The 23198-nt window shown below is 35.6% G+C and overlaps 2 protein-coding genes across 4 annotated transcripts; one reads left to right on the top strand and one right to left on the bottom strand.

Moving 5' to 3' along the window:
- Positions 1-1653: 1653 nt before the first annotated feature.
- On the bottom strand, positions 1654-7168 carry sec22c (SEC22 homolog C, vesicle trafficking protein). The gene is made up of 7 exons (XM_084102468.1): positions 6981-7168; positions 5807-6018; positions 4471-4634; positions 4143-4322; positions 3924-4042; positions 2896-2961; positions 1654-2799 (listed from the first exon to the last, which is right to left on the bottom strand). Exons 2-7 carry the CDS (start codon positions 5986-5988, stop codon positions 2599-2601), a joined length of 912 nt encoding a protein of 303 aa, XP_083958594.1. The 5' UTR covers positions 5989-6018; positions 6981-7168; the 3' UTR covers positions 1654-2598.
- A 553-nt stretch (positions 7169-7721) lies between these two features.
- On the top strand, positions 7722-22559 carry nktr (natural killer cell triggering receptor). 3 transcript variants are annotated; one of them, XM_084102369.1, is made up of 17 exons: positions 7722-7846; positions 9387-9463; positions 10327-10401; positions 11073-11180; positions 11282-11326; positions 12674-12761; positions 14029-14058; positions 14273-14418; positions 16013-16226; positions 16309-16467; positions 16724-16811; positions 17050-17198; positions 18591-21311; positions 21402-21485; positions 21603-21659; positions 21751-21843; positions 21945-22559. In XM_084102369.1, the coding sequence occupies exons 2-17, from the start codon at positions 9406-9408 to the stop codon at positions 22003-22005; spliced, it is 4176 nt and encodes a 1391-aa protein (XP_083958495.1). In that variant the 5' UTR covers positions 7722-7846; positions 9387-9405; the 3' UTR covers positions 22006-22559. The 3 variants fall into 3 exon arrangements, with proteins under 3 accessions (XP_083958495.1, XP_083958496.1, XP_083958497.1); XM_084102370.1 differs by lacking the exons at positions 7722-7846; positions 9387-9463; positions 10327-10401 and adding an exon at positions 11622-11649 and having other exon boundaries at positions 11112-11180; XM_084102371.1 differs by lacking the exons at positions 7722-7846; positions 9387-9463; positions 10327-10401; ... (1 more) ...; positions 11282-11326; positions 12674-12761 and adding an exon at positions 13467-13485.
- Positions 22560-23198: the final 639 nt, after the last annotated feature.

The following is a 23198-nucleotide window of genomic DNA, read 5'->3' as shown; positions in this document are numbered from 1 at the left end:
TTCACAGGTTCACATTTTTTGAAGTTTAAATGTACATGATAACAGTATCATTTTCAAAAACGTGCACTTTGAAACCGTTTTCAAAAGTTTGCGTTTTCAGGCCACCAAAACACCGTTGTCATGTAAATGAATGGCCAAAACACATACAAAAATTCAGTTTTTAGTTGAATACAGTGTCGTGTAAACGGCCCCTTAGTTGGTTGCTGGAGGTTCATGTTGGAAAAAGTTAAAAGAGCAGTTTTCCAGTGAAACAAAACCAATTCAAATGTCTATCTAAAAGTGTTTGTCCATTAAGCAGAATATAAGACGACAAAATTGCCATAGTCCTTGATAAAAGAAAAAGTTTTAAATGTATGCATCATCTGAATCAAATGTAGGATGTAAGACAATATTGGTCTTAAGATACTATTGTAAGTGTTTAAGTAATAACCTCCAGCACCAATTACAGTTCACTGACAAAGAGGATTTATAAAAACATGGGTCACATATGCATGACATACAATTAATCTAAATACCGGTTTTCTCTTTTGTGCAACTAAACAATTCATCTACAACATGAAAAACTATTATTATAAAAATACATATCTCATAGATTCAACAAACACAGTACTTTGTGTATTATATGAGGAGTGAGTAAATCTGTGATCTCAGTAACCTTCAATCAAAATCTCATTTTAAATGTAAAAATGTATCAAGAACCCATGATTGCAAATGGAACGTCACTTTACTTTTTCATGCTATCCTGAAAAGAAAACCTAGAAATCAGTCAATAGAAACAGAGCCCTTACAGCACTATTATTACAATTAGCATTAAATTGTTTAGATTGACACTTTAAAATGATCATACATACATTCTCATTCCACATTCCATTTTGATAGCTGTAATTATATAATGTAATAAGGCATTGACAGATGAAAATACTGTAGCATACCACAGCACTAAATGTTATCCTCGACAAAAACTTTACATGCAAGCTGCTGCTACTACACAGCAAAATGACATCTTTGCACCAACCGTTAGAAGCACAGCTTGCTTGTAAAAATTTTGGAATTTGTCTATCGTTCAGATAATTATATCTACACTTATTACTTGGCTGCAAACTACTTCCGATGAACTTAAATTTTTCATGTGGATTGCTTGAGGAATAATAGCAAGTGCATGACATTAGCAATAAACAGAAATGCAGTGTACAAACTAGTGCTGTCAAATCAATTAATCATGATAAATCACATCTACCATAAAAGTTTTGGTTTACATAATATATGTGTGTGTGTGTGCTTATCTCTTGTCTGTGTATTTATATATGTATAAATAAAGTATATAGACGTAGATGTATGTGTGTGTGTGTGTATACAGTATATATATACACACACACTCACATACCTGTATATATATATATATATATATATATATATATATATTAATATATATAAATATATACACACACATATTATGTAAACAAAAACTATAATGTTAGATGTGATTAATCGCGATTAATTGATTTGACACAAACTTCATATTCTGCGTCAGTGTAAAATGATATGACATCCTTATTAAGTGATAAAATATAAACTCAATATTAAGTTATCATCAAATTAATGTGATCAAATTATAATACTGCCTGCTGCAAAATAAACAAACAAACGCTCTAGTGGTTTTTGTCCATAGTGATTTGTATTTAATGAAGAATAATAGTGCAAATAAATAATTACATATGTAAACTAGGCTCTTTAAATAAACACTAAAATGTATACTAAATCTGTTTTTGTTAAGACTTGCAAGCTCCTGCAACTTTTTAAGCACCTGTTCTTCTTCTCTACATCTTGCCAACTTAATGAATGAATGCAGTATTATGATAATTTGTTGAAATGATTCCAGATTTATAGTCTTTGGACTGAGTATTATAGAAAGGCTACACAAAATTGTCTTGTGTAGAAAATGGCATAAGACCAACATGAATGTGCTTTGTATACAAATTATAGTACAAATATAATACAAAATGAAGGTATTGTGGAGTATAGCCATAACTAAACGACACTGTCCAAAAAAACAACAACAAAAGATCATGTTTAAGCTTAAAAAGATTGAAATAGCTAATGGCTAAATTTCCTTAATTTTTTCCTTCTAAATTACCTGATACTGATTCACTACCATGCCCACTTTAGGTCAATTACACAAAAATTTTGTGATTTTATAGTTTTATAACAATTAACCTGGCGACAAAATGAACCCTTCCTACAAAAAGATTAAGTTTAAATTAGCTTAAACAATGGTAAGTATTCTTATTTTGCAGCAAATAAATAAAATAAAATTAACTTAACAGAAACAATAAACTGCTTACTTCATGTCTGTTCATCAATTCTCCCATATTACACTCACAATATGTCATTAACAACTTGATTTTTCATCAAAGTATTTGAAGACCCCTGTAAAAAAACGTCATTGCACTCACCATCCATGTAATACAAAATAAACATCATACCATTAGATCAAAGGAAGAGCTAAAGCGAAAATCAATGTCAGTTTACGTGAGCCACCAGTCCATGAGTAAAAAGTCTCCTCCATTCTGCTAGTATCTCACCCTATTGCTGAAGTCCTCATACTCCACAGTCAATGTTCCTGTCCAGCAGTTTGCGGTGGAGGGTTAGCAGCGTGGAGAGGCAGGCCACGGACATGTGGAAGACCAGCTGCCAGATGTTCCTCGGGCCAAAGAGAAAAGCATTGCATAAGATGATGAGAGTCAGGAGAGTGAAGGCTTTCAATTTCTTCTGGCAGGTATGGAACAAGTACAGATGACACTGTGTAGGGAAGGAGACACAAATTTGAGTTAGGCAGCTTCGTGTGCATTTACAGGTGTTATAAAATGCCACATGAAGAGTAGTAATGCAATTTACCTGGCAAACACAGCAGAGAAATGCCAAAAGAAAAGCCACCACATTCCACAAACCATCATAATCATCCTGTAAAAAATGGTGTCATATCATAAATAAAAACTTAATCACTTAATTAATTATAATGAATTAATTAATTACATATCAGGAGTTATATAGGGATTTTGTACCAGTGTTATTTTATTATTATTTATAGACTTAAATAATTATTATCTTGAATTAGCTTTTATTTTTACATTTTCATGTTGTTTTCATTTTAATTTTAGTTTACGTTTTAGTACTTTGCTATTGTCTTTTTTATTACTTTTAAAAAAAAAAAATCTATTTTTACTTTAACTTATTTTAAATTATTTATATTATTAACATTTTTTTTTTTCAGCTTTATTTCCAATAATGAAAACAACTTTTAAAAGTTTTAGTTTAACAATAACAAAACAAAAGGGATATGAATCAAGATATGAATCTCCTCCATCCCAAAAAAAGCATTATTACCCAAGATGCCACCCTTTTGTGGCATTCCTACATACATATGTCTGCTAGGCAAAAAAAAAGTGTACAAATATAAATAATGACTTTATGGTGTGCCCGCATATACAGCTTTTAATAAACCAAGGATATATAATAGATTTTTTTTAATCAGTACTGGCCAATACTGGATATTTAACTGCATGCTCATGCATGCACTAATTTTATTTTTAGATTACCTTTGAGCCATCTAACAATTGCTTAAAGATAATCTTTAAAAACACTAATAATTTCATAACTGTTAAATGTAAACTTAAGCAAAATGAATATAAATGAATATCCATTTTACATAATATACATTATAATGCCTAAATTCACTTGAAGCATTTAAATAATCTGATTTTAGTTTTTAGTGTTTCATTTTTAATTTAGACAAAATAGTGAATATATTTACTTTATTTAGACAGAAGAGTATAAAATTTTGATATTGGCTATGTATTGGTTATCAGCCATAACATCTCTTAAATGAACACCTGCATCCAACAACACTTGGACCACAGTGTTACCTGAAAGGTGTATTCAATAAGGTGAACACCACGTATAAGGTTGAGGGCAGCACACATGATGTTAAGAACCAGTGAGAGGATCCCTGGTGCTGAGATTGGTTCCAATCTCTGACTTTGACCTTTAAAATCAACAGAGATCAATAATCAGTCCAAACATATATGCCCAACTTAAGCTGCTGCAGCCCTTATGAAATAACTGCAATCGGCACTATAGCAAACCTGACGCAGCTGCTTGTTCTACATGCCCATTGGCTGCTCCATTGGTGTGTGCCACGTCCTCCATGGTGAGAACCTGAGGGGGGCTGGTCCTGAGGTCTTCCTGCACCTCGGCCAGGGTCACCTCCAGAGATGGACCCCCTTTCTGGTTATAATGCTGCTGGAGTTTTTGAATGGCACTATCTAAAATTAAACCATCAGACAAACTAATAAGCAGCTTATTAGTGCAATTGTTAATGTAATATCTTACACTCAAGCTCTGTATCATGTTCATGGTTTAAATACACTTAATGAATCAAATCCAATCCTATGCATTTTTCTGTCACCTTACCAAACTCCAGAAATGGGTACGGCCTGCTTGCCAGGGTCACTGCAGAGTTGTCGAAGCATGCTGTGAATTCCCAGCGCAAGTCTTCCAAGAAGCAGAAGGCCGTGGCAGCGGGGAGACTGCATGCACATACGGTCATGTACGACACACCCTCGGATGAGAGGAAGCTACAACACAGAGAGACCACTTAGTTAACAAATGAATTCACAGGACGGCCACCAATTTCCTTGGCTCTGGACTCTGGAATGCAGGTACACAAGGCCAGGTATATTCTTATGGTTCCTGTATCTGATATGGCAACACTTAGAGGTGTAACAATACACTCATGTCACAAAATTTGGTTTGATACACGATGCTGATGAAAGACATATGATAAACTGTTCATTAAAATGCTAAATTTGGCATTACATCAGGAATGGACTTGAATAGGCTTGTACGTTGTCCTTCTCCCCCATTAACAGGGCAATGGTGACAGCAGAATAGAATTATTCATGATTCAGCTTAGCTAAAAATACAAGATTATGACAGATATGCTTGTACTGGGTCCCTGATTACATACATTTAAAACATTTTTTAAATATTGTATTTAAATTATGCATTTAATTTTTTGGTTACACTTTACAATAAGGTTTTTATAAGATAACATTATTTAACTACATTAGTTAACATAAACTAAGAATGAACAATACTTCTACAGCATTTATTAATCTTAGTTAATGTTAATTTCAACATTTACTAATGCATTATTAAAATCTAAAGCTGAATTTTTTTAACATTAGTTAGTGCACTGTGAACTAACATGAACAAACAATGAACAGCTGGATTTTTATTAAAAACCAACTTCAACAAAGATTAACAAAAACAGTAACGAATGTATTGTTTATGGTTAGTTCTTGTTAGTTAATACAATAATACCTTATCATAAAGTGTAACCAATTTTTCATTTATTCATAATAATACATTTTATTTTTTATTTTATTTTTTAAAAAGAGACCATGCACAATTTTTAACATAAATGTTAAATGTGCAATGTACCGGATTTAGCCAGAGGCTAAATTTCATCCACAGTACCTTTAAGTGAGAAACTAACAAGACAAATTTATGGATGGTCAAATGTGAAACTTTCTGGATTTACCCTATTTGATTCTAAATTAAATCTGTGTAAACTTTTATTTTGGGTGAACTGTGCACAACACTATTGCCGCTTTACTTATTCACTATTCACTGCTCAAGAGCACAACACTTCCTGGATCACACATTGTGGGTTTGAAGCTGGAGCCTTTTGGTTTCCATAACCACTAAAAGACACAGAGTTGTCCACAAACAAGAGTGCACTTACTGAATGTTGAGTTCATGGCCCCTGACTGTCCCTCTCTCTGGTAATAAACATAGGGATTTTGAGATCACTTTCAGCTGTTGCTTTCTCTCCTGAAGTTCCCTGTTATGCAGGAAATCAGTGGAAGCGGAGAGAGGGAGTCCATCCCTGACCCGGACCACAAAGGCAAACAGGATCAGTGACATGCTCCTCGGAGGCTTCTATGAGAACACATCCTGAACACAAAGCAGAGGGAAGATACAGATAATTACTACAAAGTAACAACTACAGCACATGTCTGTAGCATGTCTGATGAGAAGAATCTTTCAGACGTATAGCCGCAACTGTGGATGTAAACTAAACTAGTGGTAAAAAATGTAGGCTAGACACATCTACTCATGATTTAATATTCATATTTTCACTTTATTATTGCTTATTTTGTAACACTTTACAAATTTGTTAACAACATTAGAGTGAACTAACACTGAAAAAAATATGTTTTAAGCATTGTATGTTAATTTCAACATACAAATTCATTATTAAAATCAAAAGTTGTCTCTGTAAATTTTATTTAAAGGACATGGGCTAACATGAACCGTTGTATTTCAGGAAGTAATGGTAAGTATGTAGATTAATAAATACTGTAACATAAATACTGGCTATTGTTACTAGTTAGTGCATTGATCAAAATCAGATTAAATTCATACATAGGCACAATGTATATGTCTATAAAACTAAGTTCAAGCATTTTAGCATTTTGAGTCTTTTGATCAAAACATTTATAAGATAATGAGAAATATATATTTAGTGAAGTATATCCAAACGTTTTACTGGTAGTGTATGTCTGCACTCTAAAGACCTACATTATTACTACCTTATTTTACATGATATGCATATTATAACAAAATGTTACATTACAGTTTAACATGGTTAATATGAAATGAATTTGAACGAAAGGTACATTAATTGTACACAGAGTTTTAATAGTGAAAAGGAATCCACCACTGGTTTGTGACTGTACGATAGCGTAACCATTGGTTCCAACTTAACTGGACCACATTTGCAAAGTTTGGATATAAATTCCCATGGTGAATTATTAAACGTGGACTGGATTTTTAATTAAAATACAGTAGTTCAAATACACAGTCATTCTACAAAGCACTGCTAGCAGGTGCAGATGCGTTTTACCATCCCTTACCTTACGACAGCTCAATACATTTACACTGATTATATCAAACAGTGAATTAAAAAAGCTCAGGTGTATAACAACTGTGTTTTAAAAATGTCTCAAAATAATGATTACATAGTTATTTATGACTTAATGATATAAAGACGCGACCAGGGGCTTTTTGTTTGTCTCTCTGAATTATGGGAAACAGGGAAGCCACCGGAAACCGTTATTTCAAAATAAAAGTCCTGAAGTTACTGAAGATCAATTTCAAAATGTCAAATGCTGGTTTATGCGAATGTGTTCTATTTACAGAGAGCATAGATACAAAATAAATAAATATGAAAATAGTAAATATATTTAATATATTTAATATTAAAATAATATGTAATATAAAACATTCTTTACATTTTTCAACAAATATAACAAATAATATAAACGGATATAAATCATTTTCAATATTTTCAATAAAGAAGAACAATTTGCAATTGCTGTGGTGGGTTTCCGTCGATAGTCGGCGGCTGTGCAGAATCTCAGTGTTAAAAGCAAAATAGAAAGTAGAAAAGCGGTGCATGTTGCCATGTCAACTTTTTATAAGCGCCTTTGGGATTTTTCATACAGCGACCTATATAAATATGCAGTTTTAGGGGGATTATTTACAGAATACAGTTCCGTAGAGGAGGGAGGATATGTGGTGGTGGATATGGAAATGAATAAATTCTTCATAATTCATACACAACAAGTAGCCAGCCACGAGCCACCCCTTAACCACACCTCTCTAACAAAAACGCCCGATTCTCCTGATATATCTGGCAACACAGTAGGAGCTACAGCGATCAGCCGACCGAGCGGGTTTAGTTAGTTAAAAGCTTTTTGCCCTTTAACTATCTATACAGGTAAGTGCAAAAATGTATGTTTGTGTCAGTACATGAATAGTACTATATCTGAGTCATACTTGTTTTTATGTAATAATTTAACACTGAAGATGCCGTTTATAGGTTCTTCGTCGTTAGCTTTAAATGGTAAACAATGCTAGCCAGCTAACGTTAGCAATCAGACGACTTTTGGCCAAAACTTAAACATTTATTATTTACAGTTATGCTTTTTAAAAATAATAATTTTAAGTAGAAATTGTTTTAGTTTGACCTCAGTCATGAGGTGTTGTTTTAGCTACCCGTGCTAATGTCTTTAGCAACTGGCTAATATTCTCAACGAACGAGCACCTCATTTTAGTTTCTCCGAAACACTGTGGTTCATTTTGAGTTAATTAATTGATATCATAATCATACTTATTGTAATCTTTCATACGTGCATATTTTTGAACGGGCGTTTTCCTTAGTCAAGGCTCAGCACATTTATTTGAACCCCTACATGACTGCTACTGCCATACTATAGTAAATACACGTGTTATAATATTATGAAGTACAATAAAAGATTGGAAGTGTGCCTGATCTACATTATGTAAGATGTCCGAGAATGGATTAAGCCTGCATTTATTGTTTGTAGGTGTTGTAATAAGTGCTCTAACACCGCGGAAGTCTATTGAACAAGTATATGCGTATTAAAAAAAAATACACCTTTGTTTTAATCTAGCTTAATTTAAAAGAAGTGATCGAGCGTGTGTTTATTGTAAAGACTTTACTGGAACTGGGGTGTATTTCTTGTATTTTAAAGTGTTTTCCAGGTCTAACACGTGAAACTGTCCTCCTTTTCCCCCTGTGACATTCACTCTGACATTTGCCATTTCACCAGGCAGCAGTTAGAGGACTGATAAACTGAGTGGTTTTGATATGGGAAAGCAGCTGGCATGACATTTTCTGTAGCTGTAATATAATATGTGCCCTAAGGAAGTTCAATAACTTCATTCCCTTCTTGTAATTTGAGATGTTGTGTTAATCTTGTTGGCAAGTCATTCCTCTGTTCAGCTAAAAGACTTTATTGTCTGCGATTCGAGGGAAAGTAAGTCAGTGCTGTGTGACAGGATAAAGATGTTAATATTTCCCATAAATGTTTACCTACATGCTTCGTTCTTGTTTTAGTCTGTTTGGCCCATTACTAAACTATATTTGGAGCTCCCCCTATAGAGAAGTTTCTAGCTCAAAGATAGCACACATCTGGTTTAACCAGGGTTCCTAATTCAGGATGACAGCACACATCACAGCAACAATGTCTCATTCATCACCCGGTGACAGATAGAGCAGTTCTCAAAAAAGGGGGTGGAAGTTGAGGTTGGAGGAGCATGCATGGAGATTTGCATCTCATTGGATAATGGAAACACTTCCCCAATCTCAGTGTCTGACTTTCTGTTCACTTACAAATCAGGATCCACCTGAAACTGGAGAGAAACAATATCCTGGAAGATATCTGACAAATGTATTTATTTCTGGTGTAGGTGTACAGCATTTAACTGTGTTTTGCTGTGATTTTACACTACAGGAAGCCCACTCTTTTCAAAATGGGGGTAAAAGATCGCCCTCAGTGCTATTTTGATGTGGAAATCAACAGAGAACCAGGTAAGATGTTACAATCATTGCTGTTTGGCTGTTCTGAATGGTGTTGTGTGAAGGTCAAATAGTTAAAAGTACAAGTTTTGATAGATAAATGCTTAAAATGTTTGCTTTTAGGTTATTATTTACATCTGTTAGGCATTGTATTTCAAAATCAACTACAGAAACTATCTTTAGCAGTCAACATTAGTGTTAGGCTATTGATCAAATGTTGTAAATAGTAACATTTAAAAGGGGCTTAGAGTAGTTATCTTTAACTTCAAGCATTTTTGACCTGAAATTTTGAAGTTATGGAGCTTGTACAAAGGATAAAGAGTTAAACCAGCTAATAATAAATGCCTAAAACGAAAGCAAAGCATTATATGTGCATGTTTTATAAGTACTTGGCTAATGGCAGTTAATATTCATGTGCCAGTGAATGAGAAGTTGTTGTGGCAGTCCACACCCTGACCTGCAGGGCTGTTTTAATGAACCACAGACTTAGTGTGTACTAAAAAACGTCTGGATTTCACCTCAGTCTACAACTAATTATGTGTTATAAGAGAGACATCTGCTTCATAAAGCCATCATTTACACCCATTATTTTACAAAGCAAATGTTTTAACACCCTGTTTATATTCATTTGATCACATATAAATGAATTGGATAGGCCTGTCTTTATGTATTTTGCAAAAACACACTTGTATTTGAATATGAAGGAGGTGTTGCCGTTTGCTACACTGAAATCAACCTAAAAATGATAGCTAATAAATTGAATTGCAGTTATAGTCACATTAATCTAACTAATCCTTTCTTTTTTTTTATCAGCAAGCTTAAAACGTATACATTTCTGATCCACGAGTATAACGTTTCCTTCTGCTTTCTTCTAGTTGGACGAATTGTCTTTCAGCTGTTCTCAGATGTTTGTCCCAAGACAAGCAAAAATTTTCTTTGGCTGTGCACTGGTACGTATACTTGACAGAAATTGCTTAACATGCTACAGCAAGACTGGGTCTTTAAACACGTAAAGAGCTCCAATACCAATTCGTGTCCATGTACACAAGCATAATCTTATAGGGATATAACACAAAAATAAACCTATATAAGATGGCTAAATCCTGGCTGTATATCAACCAAAGCTGTATTTACAGCCTGTTCCTAGAAGATTGAAGCTGCATTAGTCTGCGTTGAGATGGTTTGGTCATAAATTAAAGTTGGTAGTGCTTTGGGTCAATGCAGGGATCTTTTTTCTCACCAGCTGAGATTGAAATGAGAGACCTATGCCTTCAGCTGACTGTTTTGTTGCATAAACCAATCCCCATGTCACCCACACCCTCACCCACCCGTATTCATTTCGGTTTTATCGGAATCTCTTCCATGCTGATCAGATTGGATTAACCTTTTGCTGTCTATGTAATTTTATACTTTAGAACAGATTCCAGTTTTTCAATTCAGAGTGCAGTACTTTACAGTATTAGTATTAATTTAAGTATGTCCACGTTTTTAAAAGCTTAGTCTGTGGCCTTTGCTTTGATTTATGTGCATTTCTGTACACAAGCTCATTTCTGAGCTGCACATACCAGGTTTGTTATATAAAAGTAATCAGAAATGATGTAATTCTTTGGTTTGCTTGCAGGCGAGAAAGGCAGTGGCAAAACTACAGGAAAAAAATTATGCTATAAAGGCTCAACTTTCCATCGAGTTGTAAAGAACTTCATGATCCAGGGGGGTGATTTCACGGAGGGTATGTGCAGCCATACTCATAACTGACTCAGATATATGGAGATGGTTGGTTATACTCAATTGTCTGTGTGCTTATAAATGAATGTGCTTTTCTTTGCTTAGGCAATGGAAGAGGAGGAGAATCTATATATGGTGGTTTCTTTGAAGGTAAGCCATCTTCAGATACGTTCTGCTCTTTATCAAGCGCTCAGTAACCTTAGCAAGGTCCCTTAATTTGATTGTTTTAACATCTTTTGCATGACTTTTGAATGGGCATCTCAGTTCTGTGCATGAATTACCAGCCATTGTTTTATTTTTTTTATCTCGCTGTTGCTGAGAATCTTGTCTCTGTGATCTTAAAATGATCTTCTTTTTTGAGTCAGCATGGAGATTAAGGGCTATTTATTAATTTAAAGGTCCAGTCTTCTTGCCTAAAATTTTCAACATATTCTTTTATTTATAGAGATTGTGGTCTTTTGCAAAATGAGAAGGTAAGAGATGTACACAGTGCAGTAACACAATGCAGACTAAACATTCCCTATTCCCAATCCCATATGTGAACCATGACAAAAACGTCCACACTGCACAGTGTGCTCATGGATAAGTGGACCTTGAAATTGATTTGGTTGACTGACTTGTCTTTTTTTGTTGCTTTATTTTGTTTCTTTCTTAATTGTTCCAGGGTGGCTTGTCATGCAATACAATACTCTTGAAAAGTATTAGTTCACCTAAAAATTGTCATTTATTCATCTCTCATGTCTTTCCATATACATGACTTTATTTCTTCAGTGAAACAGAACAAGAAAATTAATAATGTGCAGGTCAATCTTTTCTATGCAATTGCAATAAACTTTTACAATACTTTTTAAGAGCTGTCAAATCGATTAATCGATTCGAGTTTGTGTTTATATATTATATTTTTATATATTGTATGTATGTATATATATATATATATATATATATATATATATATATATACACATATTATATATATACACATATTATATATAAACACATATTATATATAAACAAACTTTTATGTTAGAATTGATTAATCGCGATTAATCGATTTGACAGCACTATTTTTTTAATAAAACTTTTATGGAGCTTTTGCATCTTTTTTGAAGCTTAAAAGCTCCAGCAGTTACATCGAATATTTTTTTCTTTTCATGGTCTCTATAGAAGGAAGTAAATCACCTGGTTTGGAATGTCATGAGAATGTGTAAAAAAATAATAATGTTCAGTTTTGGGTGAACTATCCATTTTAGAAATAATTTGTCATAAACAGTTTTAATGTAAACTGTAGTTGTTTTAGTGGCCCTCAGAATAGAAAATCTCTGCTTTTACACAAAGGAGCATAAGAAACACTCAGAGTTCAGAAGCAGGATAGAAGCATCACTGACGACAGGTGTTCATGAACATCTCTTTTCCTGCTGCAGTCCTTCTCCTTAACACGACTTTTTGAAGCAGTCGACAAGCACTCAGTGTCCTTCTTTGTCCGTATCTCTTCAACAGACGAGAACTTTACTCTCAAACATGACAGAGCCTTCCTCTTGTCGATGGCCAACCGTGGTAAAGACACAAATGGGTCCCAGTTTTTCATGTAAGTAGTATTTATTCTGGTATAAGACTCACAGAGGGTGTATGTGTGTAAAGAATCAACCATTTATCACCAGACCTTTTGCTTACCATTTAATATGACTGATTGGTCACTATTAAATGACACATGCAATATGTATAGATTACGTATTCCCCTAGCGTTCAAGATCATTTCTACAGAGCTCAGTCATAGCCTTTGCACTGTGGCGCAACTTAAATTAATGTGCATTTGAAAGCCTGTATCTGTTTTAAGAGCTTGCCCAAAAACACAATGAGCATCTGGGCTTCTAATTTTGGCTCAAGTGTAATTCTCTCATACTTATGTTGTTCCAAATTTATTGACAAGACGTCTCAATATAATTTTTAAAGGGCACTAGTATCTTTTGCTATTCACGCTCACGCTGTCTAACTTTCCCAGACCTCTTCAGTCTCTTTACCATATATAAATACACACATAAATATATAAATATATATATATATATATATATATATATATACACACACATATATACATATTCTGGCACTTTTTATTTTGGAGATTCTACATAGTGTACATGTTCATGTGGGATGCAGGTGCATTTTCATCTCCCTTTTCCCTTGTCAATGTGCATTTAGAAATATTTTTACATCAGAAAGAAATTCCTTTTTTGCCTACAAATGTATTACAATTTTTCTCTTGCCGTTTTTGTGTAAAATTTGCAGAAACTCTAGCATCCTGCTCTACCAAGGTAAAGTGTCTCTCCAAGGCTGTGCTTCTCTCTCCTGACTGTGTATTTCTGGTTGCTTTTAGCTAGCACTGGCTTTTGTTTATCTTTAAATAATGTTTTTATCTCATTAAATACCTGTTCTCCCATTACAGAGAACCTGATGTCTTTCAGTTATTGATGTATTTCAAGTTTAGCATTACAGGATGTATTTTCCTGCCATGGACACACTGATTTCTAATTGAAGTTGTCCCTATGATATTTTTAAACAGGTTTAATTGGTTTTGTCAGCATAATGTTGGCAGATGTTGGACCTGTCCCTGTTCATCATTAGTATTTATTCATCCAGCCTATGTTATTGTGCAAGCACTGCTGGTTTTAAATTACTCTGAATTTTGAATTTTGTTTGAATAGATACACTCAAATTTATTCTTGATGAAAGACTGAATGTGTGTGTGTGTGTGTGTGTGTGTGTTTTTTTTACTAAATTTTCTTCCGTTTATTTTTTTCACCCACATGTACCTGTTGGATGACCTGGACTCCATAATGTAATTTGCCTCATAACAGAACTACAAAGACAGCACCTCACCTAGATGGGTACGTTCATAAGTGGACTTCATTTAACTGTTGTAGTTCAAGCCATACTGTAGGAAATTGCTTGAACTACAAGAAAATAATTTTAAAATACTCATTTAGAGTTTAGAAATAATTTATTTATTCTAACTTATATTTATTATTACTTGATTTGTATGCAAGATTTTCTCTTAAATCCCCAAATTTCTTGTAACTAAGGATTGTTGGTCTAATTTAGAGTGCATGTGGTCTTTGGGCTGGTCATCTCGGGCTTTGAGGTCATAAAGAAAATCGAGGGGCTGAAGACCGACTCAGCCAGCAGACCCTATGCTGACGTCAGAGTGATTGACTGTGGACAGCTGATTACAAAGTCTGCTAATGATGGTAAGCTTGTTCCTGTGAGTGAGAGACCAACTAGGAATTCTGGCTGCAGACGTGCTGCCTGTCACTATGCTGTCTGAACTTGTCTGTATCTGATGGAGAATATTTTTTTAATCTCCACATAAACTGCATTGTGCGGTTAAATATGGTATTTAAAAATAGAACGGGTGCTTTGAAATACTGCTGACTTTAATACACTTACACTGTGTCCTAGCCAGGCATGACATGACAAAGCATCAAGTAACAAATCACTTCTCCATGTTGAGTTTTACCCCTAACCAACCATGGCAGGTGATGTGCTATAATCCAGTCGCTTATATGTTGTTTATTGTCATGTACAGAAAGCTCCAGTTCAAAATAAACTAATAAAATCACATGTTCTGTTAGGGCTGCTCGATTATGGAAAAAATCATAATCACGATTATTTTGGTCAGTATTGAAATCACGATTATGTAACACGATTATTTCACATGAATTTGGGAACGTGTTGAATTTATTAAAAAGACACGGTAACACTTTACAATAAGGTTAATTAGTTAACATTAGTTAATGTATTAACTAACATGAACTAACAATGAGAAATACATTTGTTACAGTATTTATTTAGCTTTTTTAATGTTAGTTAATAAAAAATACAGCTGTTCATTGTTTGTTCATGTTAGTTCCCAGTGCATTAACTAATGTTAACAAATACAACCTTTCATTTTAATAACGTATTAGTAAATGGTGAAATTAATATTAACTAAGATTAATAAATGCTGTAGAAGTATTGTTCATTATTAGTTAATGTTAACTAAGGTAGTTAACTAATACTAATTAATGAAACTTATTGCAAAGTGTTACCAAAGACACCTTTCAACAATTCTTAAAAAATCGAAATTTGAACATTGATTGTACTTTTTGAACTATTAAAATAAATAATATAACAGATTTATAATTCCCGCAGGTCTACCACTTATAATGCGGGAAATTCCCCCACAAACATTGATTCACTTTAACATGTAGATTGTATGAGTAGCCTAAATGAATCCACACAGATTATAAAATCAAATCAATAATTTTAAAACTTTCTCCGAGACGCAATTTCACAAACCGCGTGAGTGTTCAGCGGTGCCGCGTCTTCTCTCTTTCCGTCTCTCAAAATGGGTTGGACAAAGCAAGCGTCGAAACTACACTCTCGCGTTTAGGAGTCGGGACATGACGGAATTGTCACTTGCACAATCGGGCCAGCATTGCATCGTAACTAAAGTTTATCATTTTTACTTCTTTTTAAGTCTTATCAGTTTAAACATTCAAGCTGAGAGAGTTTATGGCATCGGGAGGGGCGGATGTGCGCGCGTCATTCAGAACACAAGACAAAATTAGAGCGTTCTTTCAAAACAGAACATGGCAAAATAATCGTTTTCACTCGATTGTACTATTTTGGTGATCGTTGGGAGCAAAAATCGAAATCGAAATCGAAATTCAATTAATTGCACAGCCCTATGTTCTGTGCTCTGATAATGTAAACAGAGATAAAGAGAATGAATAAATTACATTCTGTGTAATTACAGCTGTTCAGGACATTTTCTGACTAAGTTTGATGTATTTTCTGTAGTTCTTCAAGGCAAAAGGAGAAAAACGTTCCATTCTGAGGATGACTCACAGAGTTCCTCAGAGGCTTCATCTCAGTATTCCTCCTCTGAAGGAGAGTCTGAGAAGAAGTGTGCATCTCGAAAGAGGAAAAGAAACTCAAAGAGTAAGCACTCAAAGAGAAAAAGAAAAGCGATAAAGAAGGAGGGAGACGCAGTTAAAACAGCAGTACATGGAAGGTAAATTACTGTAACCAGTGTAACCATGGTTGACATTTATTTAGGTTGTATAATATGAATATATGTTTTTCCTGATTCACAGTCAAGGTGAGGGAGAGATGGCAGAGGAAGATGATGGTGAGGCTGAGCAAAATGTGAAAAGGGAGAAGCCTGTGGTTCGACCAGAAGAGATCCCACCCGTGCCAGAAAACCGTTTCCTGCTCCGCAGAGACATGCCTTCCCAGGTGGAGACCATTAAAACGTTAGTGTCTTTTCTACAATTCAACAAGCAGATGTTCCTCTTTTCATTCAAACATCACAAGAATCTGTCCTCCCCATCCCCAGTTATTAGATAATATCTGAAATTCTCTGGGTCAATTTTTAAAGTGTTACAAGCAAACCTTGCTTAATGATTAATCCCTGAAATCCATGGGTCAGTTTTGATGCTATATTTTAAACCAATAGAGGTAGAGTCTTGAAACTGATACTTCTCTCACCACCTCCCCACCCCACAATAGGGTTGTACAGGACATGGTCGTGGCAGCAAATGACACCAAACCAGCTGTCACAAAATCTGGACGCAAGATCAAAGGACGCGGAACTATGGTATGACAGCCGTGAATTACATTTATACCACATACAGAAAAAACTATGACACAGAATTATATTGTACAAAGGACAACGAACAAAAAGCATGTTAAAAAAAAAGAAAAACTATATCAGTTGTTTTAATTCTAATTATCTAGTTCTAATGATTTGACATTGACTAAAAAAAGTGCTTGTTGAGAATTTTGGTCTGTTTGATAGGCCATGCATTAAGTGTTGTTTTTTATTCCCCCTGCAGAGGTACCATACACCCCCTCGGTCAAAGTCCAGATCAGAGTCAGAAGGGGAACGGGGGAGCAGTGAGACTCCCCCACACTGGAAAGAGGAAATGCAGAGGACCAAGGCTTACCAGCCCCCCAGCGTGGAGAGATGGAGTAAAGGAGAAAGGTATGTTATGTAATGTTATGCATGAAAGTATGAATCTACTGTATTTTTCATCAGAATTATTTATACGTGGCAAGCTAATATTAGGAGTTTATTTCTGGTGTATCCGATTTCATATTCTTTTGATATGCTTTCAGAAATGCGTTTTTATGAAAAATATGGTTGGAACTAGGGCTGGGCTATAAAACGATAACAGTAATATATATATTTTTTTGATGAAATTATAACAAAAGTTTAATACATTTTCGATGTAATGTTTATGCAATTTGCAAAAAATGCTGCGTTTGCGTGTTGCAGACGTTACACTGATGCCAGTACAAATTTGCCTAACTTATAAGCGCTGCCATTTCTGCTGTGTATGAGATACATTAAGCGGCAAACAAAACAGAGCTGCTCATTTACTTGCTGGTCGAGACGTCTCAATCACGCAACCACTAAACAGCTCTGTGAGATCTATAAAACTATAGCAGTTTATGTTATTTGTATTATATTAAATGTATTTAGGCTAAATCAAATCAAATCAAATCAAGTATATTTGTATAGCGCTTTTCACAATACAGATTGTATCAAAGCAGCTTCACAGTATTAAAATAAAATAATACAACAAAGTTTGTTTCTAGTGGAATTTATTGATTGATAGAATAAAATTAAATATCCCCAAAATATCCCCAACTGAGCAAGCCAAAGGCAACAGTGGCAAGGAACCGAAAAAAAAAACTCCATCAAGTGACCTAATGGTGTCCTAAAACTCCATCAGGTGACCTAATGGAGAAAAAAAAAAACCTTGGGAGAACCCAGGCTCAGTCGGGGGCCAGTTCTCCTCTGGCATTTATGAACTAGAGGCCGGATTGTACTGCTACTGTTTTTCATAAATACCATAGAAACAATATAGTTACTTTTTACCATGGTGGTAGTGAGGTGCAATGCATGGTTTTACCTGTTGTTAACGTGATCCAAATACTAGGAAAGACTAAGTTTTACCATATGAAATTTTACCCTATAAAAATGAGGTTATTACATTTTTTTTTACATTTTTTATCAACATAAATTTACATCTGCATCCCAACTCAGGCTACTGCTACTGTCATCTCAATATAATGTCACATGTACATTTCTAAGAGACAAAACATGTAATTTTAATTTTTTAAATGTTCATCTGTTTGGCTAGTGTTTGTCATGTTCTGATGATAAAACCACAATTAACTGTCTGGTTTCTACAACTTTCATTCAGGACCAAAAATTTGCCTTTACATTTTTAAGAAATAAAGATTTGACATAATTACAGATATCGACTGAATTTTTTTTTATCATGATCATTTTTTGGCCATATCATCCAGTCCTAGTTGGAACAAAGATTTGTACTTCCTGTAATTTTTTTAACTATTGTTTAAACAGATGGGATGACAGAAGTGACACCCCAAGGTCTAGGTCCAGATCAGAAGAGCATTCCTTAAGTGAGGCCTCTGTAAACTCCAGTCGGTATCAATCCAGAAAAGAAAAAAAGAAAACCAAACGCAAGAAGAAAAATAAGAAACGTAAGCACTCAAAGAAACATAAAAAGAACAAGACTAAAGAGACCTCTCTGTCTGAGGGTGAGATGAAAAGGTCAAAACTCTCAGGTCCTACTGAAAGGAGACATTCTCGATCACGCTCTCGTTCTTACTCTCGTTCGACCTCGCGTCACTCCCACAGATCGTATCGATCTGAGTCAGAAAGGAGACGTTACCTATCAAGCTCTTCTAAAGATTCACGATCTTATTCGAAGTCCAGGAGCAGATCCTATTCCAGAAGTCGCTCAAGGTCTGAGAGGCGGGGTCGATCATCCATGAGGTCAAGTCGTAGTCGATCAGGGCGGTCTGTTACACGTTCTAGGTCACGTTCTCGATCTAGATACAGGACAAGGTCAAGAACAAGATCAAAGTCTAGGTATAGTTCAGAAACCCCACCACATTCCAGGAAAAGAAAGGAGTTGAGATCCCCTCGAAAGTCAAAGTCTACAGAGGGTGGTATTTCCAAATTAGACAAGCCTGTCCCTAGATTGGTTCAAGGTGAAGAACCCAAAGCATCAGCAGCAGCATCTTCAGAGAGTGTCTCTGTTTTGCCTTTGAGTGACAGTCCACCTCCCTCTCGATGGAAACCAGGCCAGAAACCCTGGAAACCCTCTTACGTCCGCATCCAAGAGATTAATGTAAAATCAGCCCCAGCTTCTAATGCACTAATAAGCCCATCATCAAATGTACCTCTGGAAAAAATGTCCTCTTCAAAGCCAGACACGGCTGTTAGTCACAAAGTCCTCAGCAGCAGTAACAATAATGTTCCTGATAGGCTCCTGCAAAGCAGTTTGTCCAGAAGCAGGTCACGTAGTCAGTCAAGAAGCAGCAGCAAATCACTGAGTCAGTACGGCAGCCGATCTTCCTCCTGCACTAGGTCAGAATCATATGGTTCAAACAAAGAAGGATCCACTGAAAAAAAGAGAAAACATTGTAGTTCTCACAAAAATGGACAAAATGGGGACAAGCATGCAAATCATGGTAGTGGCCACAAATATACATCTCCCTCCTCAGAGGATTTATCTGATAGTCCATACAGTCCTCTCCACGGACAAAATGATTCCTTGGTACAGAGAAACACACTTGATTGTCTGTCAGATCTACAGGCAGTGGCAATGAAAAGCAAGAACCCCATTCAAAGGAAAGAACAAAGCAACAACAATGCATCAGGATGGGAAAGTGAAGGAGAGAACTCGAGTAAGAACACTGCTGCAGAACACAACCAAATCCCTGTTAAGGAGGAAGGACTTTCTGAAACAAAAAAGAGGCAGATTTTGGCTCGTTGCTGGGAGTCTGAGAGTGACTCTGAAATGCCAAACAAAATGGTAGGTGGTGATGCCAAGCATGTGTCTGAAAAAGAGGAAGGAGAGGCTAGTTCAGAATCAGAGGATGATGACCCTTTATGGTCAAACCATGGGGCAGAAATGCTCAAGCTATTAAAAAGTAATGAGGAACAGTCTGCAGACAAAAAAATTTCAAAACACAAGAAAAAAGCCAAGCGTAAGCACAAGCACAAAAGGAAGAACACTTCCAGGTCAGGATCTCGCAGAACCAAGGCAAAGAAATCCAAGAAGCACCAGAAGCCAAAAGAGACATTTCATTGGCAGCCTCCACTGGAGTTTGGTGATGAAGGTGAAGAGGATGATTCAGTCACTCAATCAAAACAATTATACATAGCAAATCCTGATTCTGTCAGTGATGCAGTAAAAAGGCATGTCAAATCTGGAAAGATCAAGCCCAAAGTCTCAGAGAATAAGGATCAAGATAAAGAGATTATCGAAGACAAGTTTTCAGTAGAGTCTTCTAAAAGTATTGATGAGAATGGGAAGATAACTAATCGCAATAAGCTAAATCGCAATACTGCAATTTCAGCTCAAAGACATCCAGAGATTCCAAAGCCAACCACAGATTTAGAGACCAATCTTTCAGACACTAACTTGGCAAGAGTCAAACCAAGAGACCCAAATAAAGTTGAGAGATGTTCTCCAGAGCGCATCCCAGAGGCTCAGCAACCAGGTCCCAAAGCGATCCCACTGGTCCCACTGAAAAATATTCTGAATAATAGTGTGCTTGTTCCACCTCAAATAGAAAAAGGAAACTCTAATACTATTGGACCTACTTTATCTCATGGCAATCAGCCAGAGGAAACTGTACCCGGTGACAGTCCTGTTACAGCAGTTGAAAATAAATGGAAACCTTTGAAAGACATGAATGTTATGCAGGCCATCAGTACAAAGACTTTCATTATGAAAATAAACAAACAGCAAGATCATCTGGATGGAAAGGCTCAGGGTCTCAAAATTGAGATCAAGAGCAAGAGTAGAGTCCGTCCAGGATCCCTCTTTGACGAGGTACGAAAGACGGCTCGGTTAAATCAGAGACCCAGAAATCCAGACAGCTCAAGTGAAGAAGACTCTCTTCCAGCAACAGGAGAAAGAGCTGGATCCCTTAATCACTCTCAGAACAAGTCACGGTCTGTGTCCAGTCACAGGTCCACACGCAGAAGTAGGTCCCATTCATATAGCCACTCCAGGAGCAGGTCCAGAAGCTACACCTACACTTCCAGGTTGGTTACAACAGGCATTGTTTTCCTGTCTACATATGTCCAATCTTTCAGGTCAAGTCAATTTTGTATGTGTTTTAATTTTTCACACAGGAGCTACAGTAGAAGTAGAAGCAGGAGTAGATACAGTAGAGGGCACTCTCGTTCTCGAAGTAGCACCTACCGAAGTTATCGTAGGTAAGAAATGTATCTCTGCTTCAGTCTAATATGTTTTGTTTTTTTTTAACCCATTGGTGTGTATGTGTAATGTCTAATGTTCCTTATTAATTAAGATGGCACGTGATCTTGTTTTAGTCACACAGACAGTAGGAGCCGTTCTAGAAGTCGGTATAGAGGTCGCCACACATCAAGGTGAGCATTGAGTCAAAATTATTAATGCACTTTGTAACTTGGTGTTATTTAATTATTCTTTGCATTATGCGTTTTATTCCTGGAAATACAGGTCTGAGTCTTACGATAGTTATTCTAGCCGCAGCCGCAGTCGCAGCAGGAGAAGAGGGCGTCGGAGAAGCGAGAGCTCTGATCGCAGGTCCAGGTACATCATAAATAAATCCTCGTATTACCACAACTGTCTTGTGTGAATTTGATAATGTGCCTCACTGAAGCTAATTCTTTGATATCTGTTTTCACGTTCAGGTCATATCGCTCCTACAGTCGCAGTTCGTCCAGGCAACGAAGTCACAGCCGAAGCAGTTGATACAGCTGAGTTGAATTTAAAAGAAGTAGCAATAAGCTGCCTTATCCTCCTTCAAAGGCTTTTTTGAACGATAGACTCAGTTTAAGTTTTGTGAAGTATGTATTTTGATGTCAGCTGTATCATCATGTAATGTGTAATTTGAATATGTTCTACTGTATTTTTCCACATGAGTCTATGTATGAATGTCACTGCTTTATTCTGGTAAATTTTTCTATTCTTCCTAAGAAAATGTGCACAGAAACTCTTTAATTTTAAAGCTAAGGTTATATATAAACAGCCTCTTACCTCAGTCTTTTGAAGATGAGAACTTGTGAAATGTAAGTCATGTTTGGAAGGATTTTAACATGCAGTCAATGGTAGACATGGATGGGAATTTTTTTGTTTTGGCCAAATTAATGTTTTGTTTAAAAGGTTGGCCCTCTGTGCATTTTTTTATTTGTACATAAAAACAAAAAGTCTTTGCTGAATGTATCTAGTGTTGCTTATTGATGCACCATTTAAATATAAGAATCTAAACTTGCCAATTGTAAATAAAACTACATTTGTTTGTGAAATCCTTTAATGTGTTTTCTGTGAGATGACATGTTTTTGTAGAAACGCTTACTTCATGTTTCATTGACTCCTGCAAATGTACACAAAGTTAACTATGATGCATTAGGATATAGTCATTGCAAATGCATGTTATTTTAAGTCCGTTTCAGGCTTGTTTGTTAATATTGACCTACAGTGGCTCTACAAGTATATTTGCCTTTTGATTTAGTCCTGCACTACAGTGGGTTTGATTAATTTAAAACAAGTGTGTCAAATAGGTGAGAGATCCCAGATTACTGCATCCAAATTCATGTACTTTCAGAGTATGAACTGAATTCTCTGATTAAGAATTCATTTATTGACTGTTGATAAATTGTTATTTAGGTGTGTAGTGCACATATACTGTATTTCTAGGCATACTACTCATACTGTTAAAGAACTGTTTAACCATAAAGGGCAACAACAAATCTTGGTACTTAAAGACAAATCTTGCACATTAAAAGAAGCTGCTCAAATCACAGTTCTCCACTTTTTCTTTTTTTCTTTTTTTACTTTTAAAACCCGACCATTCCTTAGCTCCTGTAGCCTCAGTCTACTGGTTGCTCATAATGTCGGAAGGTGCAGTATGTCATCTGGATATTGTTTGCCTATTGTTTCATAAA

This window comes from Abramis brama (genome assembly GCF_963993115.1).
Source record: "Abramis brama genome assembly, chromosome: 24".
Classification (NCBI taxonomy): domain Eukaryota; kingdom Metazoa; phylum Chordata; class Actinopteri; order Cypriniformes; family Leuciscidae; genus Abramis; species Abramis brama.
Note: the sequence above shows the minus strand (reverse complement) of the source record. Positions and strands in the feature narration are given on the sequence as shown.

Bases quoted from the DNA above. Each gene is read 5' to 3' on its own strand.
- sec22c (XM_084102468.1), bottom strand. From the start codon at position 5,988: ATGTCACTGATCCTGTTTGCCTTTGTGGTCCGGGTCAGGGATGGACTC. The intron at 4,323-4,470 runs GTAAGGTGACAG...GTTTAATTTTAG, and splicing joins GTACCCATTTCTGGAGTTTG to ATAGTGCCATTCAAAAACTC. The intron at 4,043-4,142 runs GTTTGCTATAGT...TTGATTTTAAAG, and splicing joins AGAACAAGCAGCTGCGTCAG to GTCAAAGTCAGAGATTGGAA.
- nktr (XM_084102369.1), top strand. From the start codon at position 9,406: ATGGGGGTAAAAGATCGCCCTCAGTGCTATTTTGATGTGGAAATCAAC. The intron at 12,762-14,028 runs GTAAGTAGTATT...GCCTCATAACAG, and splicing joins AATGGGTCCCAGTTTTTCAT to AACTACAAAGACAGCACCTC. The intron at 17,199-18,590 runs GTATGTTATGTA...TTGTTTAAACAG, and splicing joins AGATGGAGTAAAGGAGAAAG to ATGGGATGACAGAAGTGACA.